The sequence below is a fragment of the Poromitra crassiceps genome (genome assembly GCF_964638095.1).
Source record: "Poromitra crassiceps genome assembly, chromosome: 12".
NCBI classification, from domain to species: Eukaryota; Metazoa; Chordata; class Actinopteri; order Beryciformes; family Melamphaidae; genus Poromitra; species Poromitra crassiceps.
Window position 1 is genome coordinate 16,493,802 of NC_139632.1, and position 12,774 is coordinate 16,506,575.

Sequence of the window (12,774 nt, forward strand, 5' to 3'; positions counted from 1 at the left end):
TTGTTTTCAAGTACATTTCATTCTGAATTTATTTTGTGCACTGTTGTGTTCACAATACCAATCTACAACCTTTCTTGTTATTTTTGCATGTGTAGTAAAGGCTGGCCTTTCACAGCAGAGTGAGCAGACTGTAGTAGGACCTACAGTGTAGGTGCTTGTATGAGTGGGTCCATGCTGCGTGTTAACAGCTCAGGCAAAACACTTTGGTTGAAGAACAATTCAGCTTTCCACCACAAGTAGTACTCGCTCAATCTGCCCTCCGCCCACAACTGCTCATAGCGCATATCTGCCCTCCGTCTACAACTGGTCGTCACAGCTACTACTCGATGGTGACTGCTGTTATTTACTTATTTTACAGGAATATTGTAAAGTGAAGATAGTGGCAGTGGGCTGCAGGTGTTTATGTGGCATATTCACTGACTGAGACCGTAATATGGTATAATACTACAGTAGGTACATAGGCCAAGCCCTGACATCCTAAAGGAAGAGAAACATTTTGTGTGGATGTTAAATTTGTGGCTGCCTATGGAGCACAGAGATTTATAGTGTAACATTTCAGCTTTTGTATTTATTTTCCATTTTATCTCTTTGATTTTCTAAATTCGGTCTTGTCGGTCTTGTCCAGTTTAAATCTGGGTTCATGTTGGCCAATTCACTGAAGAAATGACAAAATTTCAGCAATCTTCAAGTTTTTATTTGTTTACAAAGTTAAGATTGCAATTTGATATATTCCTTCCTTTAATGAGTAGAAAACCTTTTTAAAGAATTAGTCGAAAGGCACAATTTTTACAATATATACATTTCGATCTAAATTATAAATATATAGAAAACAAAAGCACAACCTAGAATAAAAGTGCTGAACACAGTTTTTTTTACAGAAAAAATAGGCTTTGTTTAAAAATACATACAATCAGTAGCATGTTTTTTGTTTCATTTTTTGTTAGCAATAAATTATTTGCATGTGATAACATTTATATAATATGCAAAAGGTGGAGAAACAAGGAAGATGGCTACAGTATACACATCCATCAAAAGATCAGGAACATAACAAGCTTGCAACTCTCAATCATAACCAACAAGACAACAGTAACTTGATTATGCCATTCTTAGTGCAAAATGATAAAAATGACAAAAGGCCTAACTAGACTAATAAACAGAGTAACAGGGTTCTGTAAAAAAAAATGCAGGTTTTTATTTCTGAAAATGCAGATTCATATCCAATGTTTCTCTCAGATGCATAAAGCTTTACTTGTGTGACCACGTAACACAAAGCGGAAAGGCAAATCTTTTGTTTACTGTCTGACAACTCGGAATGTGCCTGATGAGGAATATTAGAAGCAAAATGAAAGATGGTATACATATAACATGGAAAATATTATTCTGAAATTAAAAGAGAAGAACGATAACTAGCTACTGAGATATTGTGATGAGCCAGAGGCAGTCTGAACCAAAACATCTGTCATAGTGAGGGAGGGGGAACGACTTGGACAGATACATTGGACAGATAAATTGCACATATACCTATAACCCAGGTGAAAATCTACTCAAAATCTGTCAGCTTTAACATGAATTAATTGTCCAATAACTGCAACACAAAAAAGAAAAACTGTCTAGAGGAAATAATAATGTTCCTTAAAAAAAGAAACAGCCTTTGATCTTTGCCCTAAGAAGGCATAAACATGTAGAATCACTGACATTTTCACAACAATAACAAATAACAAACCCATCACATTAAGTCTATAACATAAAAAAAATACAGCAAAAGAGTCACAGCACAGAGTGAAGAAAAATAGCAATCAAATGTATTGGTTAGTTTCACCACTGTTATAAGGGAAAATGATATATTTCTTCTCATAACCCTCCCCTCCCCCACCAATACACCTCTTTAAGGTTTTTTCCTGAGATTGATAAAAGATAAGCTATCTTAGAGCCAGTAACTTCAGGGGTGACTGTGGAATACTTTGGTATCTCTCTGCAAACTGAAGGCCTGGCAGAGTCCGTCCAAGTTGGGGAAACAATTCTACTTGGAAAAAGAAGCAAAAATTGAACTGAGCAGAAACAAAACCAGACTCTGTACAGCAGTACAGAACAGTGCAATCTTATTTGGTGGCAGGTTATAATAGACTTTCTTGCTTTTGTTTATAGTAATCTTGAAAACTAGAAACTTCCCTGACCAAACTTTTCATTAACTACTGTAATAAGCAAGATAACATATCTAAAATCTAAATATCCCTTAAATATAAATATCAATAATAACTTTCATAATAACAATGACGAAAACATCAAGAGGACATTGCTTTCATCCCATGACAATGTTCTATACAAAGGTCATATGTATTTCAGCTCTTTTTGACTAGTCGACTATGAAGCACAACAGAAATAATAATCCAATTCATACCATGCAAAGGTAATCACAAAGCTTTGCCTGTTGTTGAGCGTAAACAGTACATAGGCGTTTCTATTTCATAACAAATGTAGAATCTACTTTTATTGCTTTTTGATCATTTGAACATATCCAGGCATTTTGTCATGAACCAACAACAGTGCATTCATTTCACACAAAGATGGCCAGATCTCACAGGTTCTCAAATATATACTAGCATACACAGCGGGTTTAAAAAAGTCTGCACACCCTTTCAAACTGGATTTGATTGTTTTAAGGCCTGGGATGAAAACCCATTAAAATAAATTTGAGAGAAAACTTGGGAGTTTTCCATTTTAATACTTTTGTTGTCAGAAATGAGTACCCATATTTTTAGTTTAGTTTATCACATTCAAATGAATGTCTCTCTATATATATAATATACATACAATAGGTTTTCATTTCAGACCTCAAGACAATAGAAATTTGAAGATTTGAAAATGTGCGGTGATTTTTTGATAACCACTGGAATTACGGACTGAAAACAATTTTTCATATCATTTGCCAAAACAATACAAAAACGGATAAACAACGCACTCTAGACTTTCCTGAGAACTTCAAAATCAAAGCAAACCAGGAGTCACATCGCTAAATGTTATCGTCGCCTTTCAAAACAAACCAGTGGGCATCATTCTTTTTTTGACACAATTTTACCCCATTCTGCTCAATAGATGTTTCCTTGCAACATCAGTCCCACATTGACCCCAGTTCTCTGTCTAATCAGCTGGGACAGAAGTCCCACATTGACCCCCAGTTCTCTGTCTAATCAGCTGGGACAGAAGGGGCATGGGACAGGTAAAGGAAAAGTATGCTGCTCTTGCTATAGGGACAGCTATGGGCTCCACAGAGAAACATACAAACACATACGGGGCTTAATGGGGGTTACTAGTTATTCCTAAAAACCCACCACCGGCATATAATAACACCAACAACTACTGACTGAGGGGCTAAGAGTTAAATACAAATATATCAGAATAAATTAAGATTAAAACCAACAAATGCTCAAGTACAAATCTATACATTAGGCCTATATGTGTTTTTAAAGACTGCATTTTGACGAGATTTCTCCAAAGGCACTGTTTGCAACAGCAGACTGCTCTTCCTCCCCCTTCCTCCTCACACTAGTGTTCATACAAGCAGGGAGAGAAATAAGAGGGGGTATGAAGAAGAGAATGAAAACTGAGGCATTTCATGGCTAACTATCCAAATGAGCTCTCATCTGCTAAACACCCCCCCCCCCCCCCCATCTTCCAGTTCAACGCTATCTTTTGAGTGAAACCTTTGTTTAATACAAAGGGAGCTGTAGCATTGTTATAGTCGAGACAAATGGCCATGAAGCAAATTAACAGGACAACAAGAGACGCAGACTCTGCAAAATATGTGGGTATAACCAACCCGTTCTCACTCCGGGTGCGTAATATATCACCGCTCTGTCACCTTATGCGTTGGATGGGACGCGCCCGGTACCCTTGTGTGCAAATATGATACGCTCACGGACGCACCGTTAAACAAGCCAGGTGTATTATGGAACAAACACGGACACACATGGTCGGGGTGAGGCAAAGCCATGGGGGTTGGAGGCTAGGTATTCCTACCTTGGAGACCCTAACCCTAAGGCCCCCACCATATCCAAACCCAAACCAAGTGACTAGCAGTACCTAAACATAACCCCCCCCCTCCCCATGCCTAACCCTAAGAGACCCTTCCCCAATGCCTAAAGCTAAGTCCCGCCCACCCCGATGCGCTTCCCAAGGCGTAAAACTTGACCCTTGCCTCACCCCAACCAGGTGTGCAGTGCTTGTGTAACGGGGCGTCCGTGGGCAGATTATATTTGCGCACAAGGGTTTCCAGGCGTGTCCCATCCAGCACACGAGATGCGTGACACAGCGGTGATATACACGGCCGGATTGAGAACCTGTTGCAACAACTGGCGAAAAGGCATTTGGGTTCCAGCAACTTTAATCATCATACCACATAAAACCAGCAGGGGGAGGTGTGTTATTGGTAAAAGATTTCTACACAAGGATTACCTGTATGAACGAACTCTATTTGACAGCTCTTACACTTCACAAAAATACAGCGATCACATGGGGTTTTTCAAATGGCAAAAATCATACTTTGTTACAGCTGCCTTTCACTGTCGAGGAGGGACACTTTGGTGTAGAGATCTGCTATCGATCGAGCCCCCTGTCACCTTAACAGCCACTCCAAAGTCAGGACTGGTGACTGTGACCCTAGCAGGTGAATCATACATTTGGATAGAGAGAAGGGTGAGCTGAGCGCAGGACAGGACAGGCAGTGATGTGACTATAGGCCCTGAGGGGAGTGGGAGCAGGTCCGAGGGTCCGTTCACAGACTGCAGCGAACAGGTCAAAATCTGCTTAAAAAAATAACACAAACAAAGACAACTAAACAAAATAAGTCCCAGATGAGCTGTTGCTAAGCATCACCTCATTCTGGTTGCAGGTAATGAATGACGGACTTGCGGTCCAGGCCGCTCTGTAGCATGGTGTTCAGAGCCTCTCGGACGTTGAGAGCGCCAGAACTGCAGTGGCCGTTGGGTAAGGGCAGAGAGTCCGACGGGGGGAGGAGACACGGGGAGGAGAAGAGAGAGTTGGAGGGTGTGCTGGAAAAAAGAGAAGAGGAGGAAGATGTTGGGAGGTGGGGAGAGGTGGAGAGGACACGAGACACCGGGTTGTTTGAGATGGAAGGGGTGGAGGAAGTGGAAGAGGAGGAGGAGGTAGAGGATGAATGGTTGGCTCTCTGTGTGGACAGTTGGTAAGACAGAGGGGTAAGGGGTAAGTCTAAGAAGTCTAAAAAGTCTGGTTGGTGGTTGTTGACCAGTAAGCTCTGGTTCTCTATCTTTATCTGCTGCTGTCTGGCCTGCAGATGTTGTTGCTGCTGCTGTAGCAGTAGAGGCGACTGTATTTGTGCAGTGTGCTGGGCGTTCAGTGCGCTCCGAGAGATCAGAGACTCCAGATTAAAGTCGTCTCTGAACGCTCCAGAGCGTCCCGTCAGACTGTCCAGGCGCAGCCCGGCCTCCGTGCTGTCTGGGGAGGGGGATGGCGAGTTCACTGTCAGGTCCAAGATCTCATCCAGAGGGCTCTTCTTCAGATGTGGGAAGGCGGATATGAAGGGCTGGGAAGGAAACCGTGAGAAATGGGAGCTGAGGGTGGCCATGCTGGGTAGAGGGCCCTGGTTGGTGGTGGGGGTGGCGGTGGTGTTGCCGGGCCGGTTGGCCTGGGTCCTTTGCTGCATTTGTTTGGGGTTCCTCTGTAAGGACAAGAGCTGTTGGGCTCTCTGTCTCTGCTGTAGTGTTATTTGGGCGATGTTTTGTGTCCTTTGTATTTGGAGAGGGTTTTGGTTCAGAGACTGGGTGAGGGATTGGTTGTGGATGGGGTTCTGGCTGATGAGGTTGGCCAGGAGGTGTCTGCTTTGTTCCTCCAGTATGCGCTTGCGCTCCTCAGCCTTCCGTTGCTCCAGGGCCTGCTGCTCCCTCTCCTTGCGCCTCTTCTTCACCTCCACATCCATGAGCAGCAGCTCTTCTCGCACACGAGCCACGCAGTTCTCTGGGATCTTGATACCTGGAGAAGAGTAAGGTCATGTGTCAGTATTCAGACTTTCCCAAACTGGCTCAGCTGCATAGGAGCTGGTTTGTAATCATTTCAATAAAGTTATGTCACTTACTGTAGGGTCACCTTGCAGTGCTCAAAGGGAAACACTGATTATTAATAAGAGTTCATAAGAGACACGAGGAAAGCGAGAAATCATTTATTTCCCTCAATTTGTAATGAAGAAGCGTCATGACTTTGGGCTGGGCTTTTTGTTTATTAAGGTTTACAATAGCAGGGCGACGTCTGAGAGAGATTCTAAAAACCCGGACAAATTGCATAATTGTGTTAGTTTCATATCACTTGTCCCCAGAGGGCGCTGTACTGACCGACTTGCTTGTTGTGCTGTTTGGTTTTGAGGCGAACAATCTGCAGGATGCTGGAGCTGGTGATGTCAGAGACCACATCGGCCACCCGCTTCCACACACGCAGCAGAGCGCCACACAGCATGTGGTACTGACGCAGCCGCATGCCCTGCAGACACTCCTGGCCTTCCTCAATCTTCTTACATTTCCCATTCCTGAGGAGAAGATAAGACGGATATAAGTCAAGACCTTTACACACATGAGAGTATCTTGTGTCACCTAATCTAATCAATGCCTTATTCTGTTTGAAGGAGTGGAGACATTAGAATATTAGGTCCACCCACTACATAGGGGTGAAGACTTAAGGCCAATTTATGCTTCGTCTGCCGACACTTTTGAAACGGTCGCCGACAGAAATGAGGACTTGAGTCGACACTTTTAAGTGTCAGCGAGCAGTGTCTGCTACCTAGTGAAATTTCTAGTGTCGCTGACGACGTCACATAGTGTCGCGCAAGTCTGATTACCTATATAGACAGCACGCGCTTGACTTCCTTGTTTTGGTTTTCACTCGATTGAAATGAATGAAGTATCCCCGCTATTTTTATCAGCCTGTCCTTGATGTATGACTTCGTGAAAATCACAAAGAACATCGTGACCAATTTCCCAGAGAGAGAGAGGAGGTGAGTTGTGTGGTTGTGTGTCGTTTATATGCGGCTGCAGCCAAGTACGTTACATCTTGCCTCCGAGGTGGTTTCACTGTGCATTCCATTCCCTCTCTTGCCTTGGCTGTCTGCACTGATGGCGTTCGAGTGTCAGGTGACCGTTGAACCGAGGTGAACGTTCACTGAAGTATAAATGCAACACCATGAGCGAGACTTTCTTTTTTGTCTGCGACCATGTGCTGAGCGACACTTTCTAATAAGTATAAATTAAGCTTTATTCGAGATGTTATGCCACGCCAGCAGGGATGACATACATCGTGCTTCTCTTTCAAATAGTTAGGTCACATCGTCCATCACTTTGAACTCTGTGTTAGTTTGTCGATGTTTTAGTTAAAGGCATATAAGTTGTTGTTTGCATACTATTAGCTGATCCCTCACATCTTTGGGATTTGAAAATTGTACAATAGGTTGTGAGACCAATCGCCAATCGAGCATGCTCTCAGAGGTGGATGGTGCAAATGTGAAACTTTGTGGAGGTATTTCTATATGAGACTAGTTCTCAGGTGACCTGCAAATCCTTAGGAATGGCATCTGACCTTAAAATAACCCTGTTTGAATCCTGATAAGCACCAGCCTGATTGGATATATGTGAGCCATTGATCCCAGTGGAGGCTGTGGATTCCTACTTACCAATTGGCATGGCTACACTTCTTGAAAGAGAAGGTGAACTGGCTCTCCCAGCTCTCCTGGGCTTCTTCTGGAGTCACCTGCAGAAGGAACATATAACACCATAATCAACAGGGGAGTCACCACACCCACAATGCACTGCAGCACAATGGACATCCATCAAATCCACGAGAGGAGAACAAGCAGCTTTTGGAATATATCTTTAACAATACAGGAAGAGAACACTAGACAAAAGGGAAAGTGTCACTCTCGCAACAAAGAGGCATTTGTTTATTCCCAATCACAGGTGACATCATGGTTTCACCACCTTGACAGATGCTGATGGTATCAAAGGAGGAAGTGAATATTGTTCTCGGTGATCATGTGATGAAGAGTCATTCATCATCATGTGGGAAGGGGAAAGAGGTAGAGCTTAAATCCACGTTACAAACAAAGAGGGATTTCAACAACCTCTTGAGCCATACATACGTTTAATCCTGAGTTATGTTGCTCATGCTCTTGCTAATGAGTTTAGGGGGCTATAAAATATTGACACATCTTTCAGTTCCAACGCCTTGGATATTGTCTGGCTCATTACTGTTAAATATCCACAAGGGGGCAGTTGACTCCGTCAAAGTTAGAAGCTTCTAACCGACAATCACAGATGATTCTGTGGGAATTGCACTAATCCTAAACAGTCCAGCTTGGTCCTTGGTAAGTGGTTCTTCTCTTGTGTGGGACATTATATAATAGACACAGATACAGGCAGAAACCAACTGTGCTTGACTGGTTGATCAACAGATGTAGAGACAGGCCTTCACCTTCTTGTAACGTAGCTGCAGGTTGTCCAGGCTCTCAGGATGGGCCTGCTTGCCGATGTTGGGCTTGTAGACCACAAAGTTCTTGCCTCTGCCTTGCTCAGCGAGCAGCACACATGGGTGGTTACCTCGCAGCTGTGGGGAGGAGGCATAAGTCAGCACTAAGTAGACGGTGAGTTCTGATACGTCCACAGTTGTAGACTACATCCATTTCATCAAATGCTGAGGACATATACATGTTCTGTGGTGTCTGGGTCACATAATACATCTGAAATGCCGTACAGTATAGCTTGGGGATTGTTTTGTTTGTTGGCACATAGGTTCACCTTGTGAGACAGGTAGAATCCCTCATCATCGTCATTGAGCTTCTGTGACTTCTCGAAGGCCTCTTCCCAGGGCATGCCTCTGTCCACACTGATCTACAGGGCAAAAGGTACAGAGTCAGAGACTGGAGCAGTTGTCTTATGAAAGAGGAGGATCTAACCAGCCATGCAACCACATGCTGCTGGCGAAGGGAACTACTCTTGCATAGAGAGCCATGATTATAATCTGAGGCATATATATTTTTTAAAGCACACTGATATAGATTTGAATAAAACTCATTGACTACCACATTCACGCATGCATGCACCCACCCACTCTCTCTCTCTCTCTCTCTCTATATACCTGCTAAACTGGTCCTGGCTGTGTAGCATTCTGTTTGCTTGCCAAGTTTGAAATGTCAAATGTAGGTTAGCCTGCAGCAACAGCTAAAAGCCGGAGATACCAGTAATTATCCCGTTCCCACCTCCCACTAGAGTCTCCATAGGCTCCTCAGCCTGGGGCTAAGCCTGCATGATCACAGTCTAACTAATGGCAAACTGACATCAATCAATCAAAACTCACTATAGAGGTAGCTACTCTAGTTACCTCTGCAACAGTCTGGAACGGAGTGAAAACAAAATGTGAAACAAACTCTGAGATCATTTCCCCAGTTGTATTAGTTCCTTTTTATGGAAGTTGTGTATGTAGGGCAAGCCTTAACGAGAAAATCTGAATGAACTCCTTTTTTCTTTTGCTAACTAATCTGTGGATATTGCTTTGCTGCCAAATATAAAGCTTATATATTTTTGGACCAACCATTCCACTAATAATCCCACTGGTTGTAACTAAAACAGGACAACCCCAGTCAGATTTGTGTTTAATAAACATATTTTCACTGCTGTCTGCTGTGGGCGATAAAACTGGCATTCTTCTAATATCAGAAGAATGCAGTGTGCATTCTGTTACAAAACACAGGTCACAGGGACATCATGTAGCATGTAGCACGGCGCATGGCTATCAGAGCTGCTGCCTACTTTTATAGCATCAACGCATGAGATGAGGTTGTGCCTACCTTATAGAGAACAACCTGTCCGTCCTGAGGGTTTCCAGCTGTCAGGAAAATCTCCTGCTTCTCCTCATAGATCTCATCGTTTCCTGGGGCAAGGTCTGTCAGTGACACCACAGAACACAATTTCAGATAAAGTAGAGCCACGATAGAACATAGAAAGAAAAGAAAATACATTTGGAAAAGAACCGAACAGACCGACATTATAGTAATAGATTAGCATGGAACGATAATACAATCACTGATATTAGTGGATTGGTTACCAACTTAATAAAGGTGCCGCCCGCCATCATATACAGTATACCACTAACTTGTGTGGTTCGATGTTTTTTGGTTATCATCCCCCCCCCCCCCCCAGTAATACCAGATGTGCCAAAAATCTCTGATTTTGTATAGTACTCTTGACCTCCATACCTAGGATTCCCATGTCGTATTTGCCCTCCTTCTTGTCCTTCTCGATTAGGTAGTCAAAGTTGTCCGTGAAGTACTGGAAGAGATAATTCTGCTTGTGGACCTCCAGGCCTAGGATGCGGTTTAGGAACTTGGTGATGCTACAGTCTGAGAGAGAAATGCAATGCGGAGCAGTTAACAGGGCTATGTGATTATATGTGAACAGGTGACCACAGCAAAATTACATTTTAAGTAGGTGGTCTAGGGGTCCATATTAATCTTTTTCTCGTTCTATTTTTTTTTTTAACTTTTTTTTTTAATTGATTTAAAATTTTAACATACAAGAATAAAAAACATAAGAACCACAAACATCTACAACAAACACATAAAATACAAAATACATACACATACACAAACAAATTCACTCAGAAACATAACACCCCTCCCCACCCACCAACCCACACAGCTAATGTATGTGTACCCATCAGCAAGTACAAGAACTCAGCCCTCTTAGGACCCGTTTTGAACAGATCAAAACTGACATAGGCAGAACCAGTCTCCACCAAAACAGCAAAGAAAAGACAAAGTCCACATTAATCCTAAAAATATACTGCCATAAAAATCCTATCCTCAGGTTTTACTCAAGATCTGCCTGCATGTCTCTCAGTGCCTTACCTTTCTCAGTATTGATCCCAAAGCGAGACTCCTTACAAAAGATGCCCACATCCATCATTCCGATTTTCATGTCTGGAATAAAGAAGAACATCGTTGTACCGGTAGTTTTGTGAATCAATCATACTAGAGTTTGTGGTGGAAGAAGTAGTCTTTCTTATGACCCGAGATACTGTCACAGTCAATCAAACCTCACAGTGAAACGTACCTCTGAAGAACATGGCCTCGCCCGCCGGGTAGCCTTTGGGTGGCGGCACCCTGTTCTCTATGTGGCCCAGGATAGCTTTGGTTATTTTATCCAGAGCCTTGGTACCATACTGCAGGGGAGAGGAGAAACGCAATTGGTACAGACGTATTTGTTCGTGAAGCTCATTCAACACCAACCACACTAGCAATTTTAGCATGCAACTCATTCAGGTTGTCAAATCTGAAGGTCTAACAAAAAGATTGAGTGTAGATGTAATAGTTCTGATCGAGAGGTGGGTGGTACTTGGACGCCAGAACAAACAGTGACAGGCTGACATAGACCTTAAATTGGTTCCCATTAAAACAGAAGCACATTCTCACACTTTAAACGCCAGAAGATGATATACAGTAGTTCTGAAGTGTACCGACCTTGTTCTCAAAGTTGTATTTGCTCAGATCTCTGGATTCAGTGGCTCTTCTATCCCCGTGGGTTAACGCACCCTGCAAAGTAGATCAGAGGCCGTATTAGTGTCACAGCCTTCAAAGCATCATTCATACACGGATTAGAATCGCATACACATCAAATAGCCTGCCTACAGTCTACTCTCAGCTCCACGTGGAAGAGTAGCTGTGGCTCAGGAAGTAGAGCGCCTTGTCCACTAATCGCTTTGGATAAAAGAGGCCGGTGGTTCGATCCCCGCCTCCTCTAGCCTGCATGTCGAAGTGGCCTTGGGCAAGATGCTGCACCCCAAATTGCTCCCGATGGCTGTGCGCGGTAGCTTGCCGCCATCGATGTATGAATGTCTGTGTGAATGGGTTAATGTACCTACTCAGTGTAAAGCGCTTTGGATAAAAGTGCTATATAAATTCAGGCAATTTAACATTTGACCATTTAAGAGTAAAGTATTGAGGTTGGAGGTGTTGATGGCAACTATCGCATCACAGGTCGAATTCTTCAGCGTTTCTTGCACCATCCTCGTTTATCATTTGGACATCGTTTTGTGTCTAGACAGGACTCCAAGCGATATTTTAACAAAAGAGAGTAAAAGACAAAGGAAGAGTAAGAGAGAGATTATCTGTACTGAAATGTTAGCAGCCATTTTTCTTGTCTGTTGACCTTTTATTGACCTTTCAAATGAACCTCGGTGAGGGAGGTGAAGGAACATTTAGGGGGGAGAAGGTGGAGTTTGGCTACGTCGACAGCTGCTGGCGCTGCCCACACAGACGAATGCCTCGAGACACCAAAACAAAGGGACGTCTCAGCCAGATATGACCTCACTGCTCATCTGAAGAGAGCCAATCACAAAGGTATTCAGCCCTCTGGTGCGACTGTCTGTGCGTTTGTGTGCACGTGCACGTTGTTTGTGTGTGTGCACGTTGTGCGTGTGTGTGCACGTGCACGTTTCGTCTCAAGTACAGGCAGGCATGAGGACGGGACGTGACCTATTTACCGAGCAGGGCTGGCAAACACAGGGAGGACTTTCTGGAACTGCCACCCCCGCTTACCCTCTTACCTGCCAACATTGGGCTGTGAAGAAGAGGGAGAGTTTCTGTGGTATCGCCGAATGACCTACCCTCAACGCCCGCCCACCCCCCCCCCCATATAACCCTACACCACAAATTAATAGAATAAATGCAAGGATGGAAAGTAAATCACTTTTAAATGAGTCTTA

General features: G+C 43.4%; 1 protein-coding gene across 3 annotated transcripts in view; it reads right to left on the reverse strand.

Moving 5' to 3' along the window:
- Positions 1-4,168: 4,168 nt before the first annotated feature.
- The window catches only part of sbno2b (strawberry notch homolog 2b), an 85,795-nt gene continuing 77,189 nt past the window's right edge, over positions 4,169-12,774 (reverse strand). For all 3 annotated transcript variants that reach the window (XM_083647847.1, XM_083647848.1, XM_083647849.1), the window contains 10 exons: positions 11,531-11,602; positions 11,124-11,232; positions 10,919-10,990; positions 10,268-10,411; positions 9,860-9,954; positions 8,811-8,903; positions 8,488-8,619; positions 7,691-7,767; positions 6,363-6,553; positions 4,169-6,006 (listed from right to left, as the gene is read on the reverse strand). In XM_083647847.1, coding sequence (XP_083503973.1) covers positions 4,874-6,006; positions 6,363-6,553; positions 7,691-7,767; positions 8,488-8,619; positions 8,811-8,903; positions 9,860-9,954; positions 10,268-10,411; positions 10,919-10,990; positions 11,124-11,232; positions 11,531-11,602 — 2,118 coding nt within the window. In that variant the 3' untranslated portion in view covers positions 4,169-4,873. The remainder of the gene's footprint in view (positions 6,007-6,362; positions 6,554-7,690; positions 7,768-8,487; positions 8,620-8,810; positions 8,904-9,859; positions 9,955-10,267; positions 10,412-10,918; positions 10,991-11,123; positions 11,233-11,530; positions 11,603-12,774) is intronic.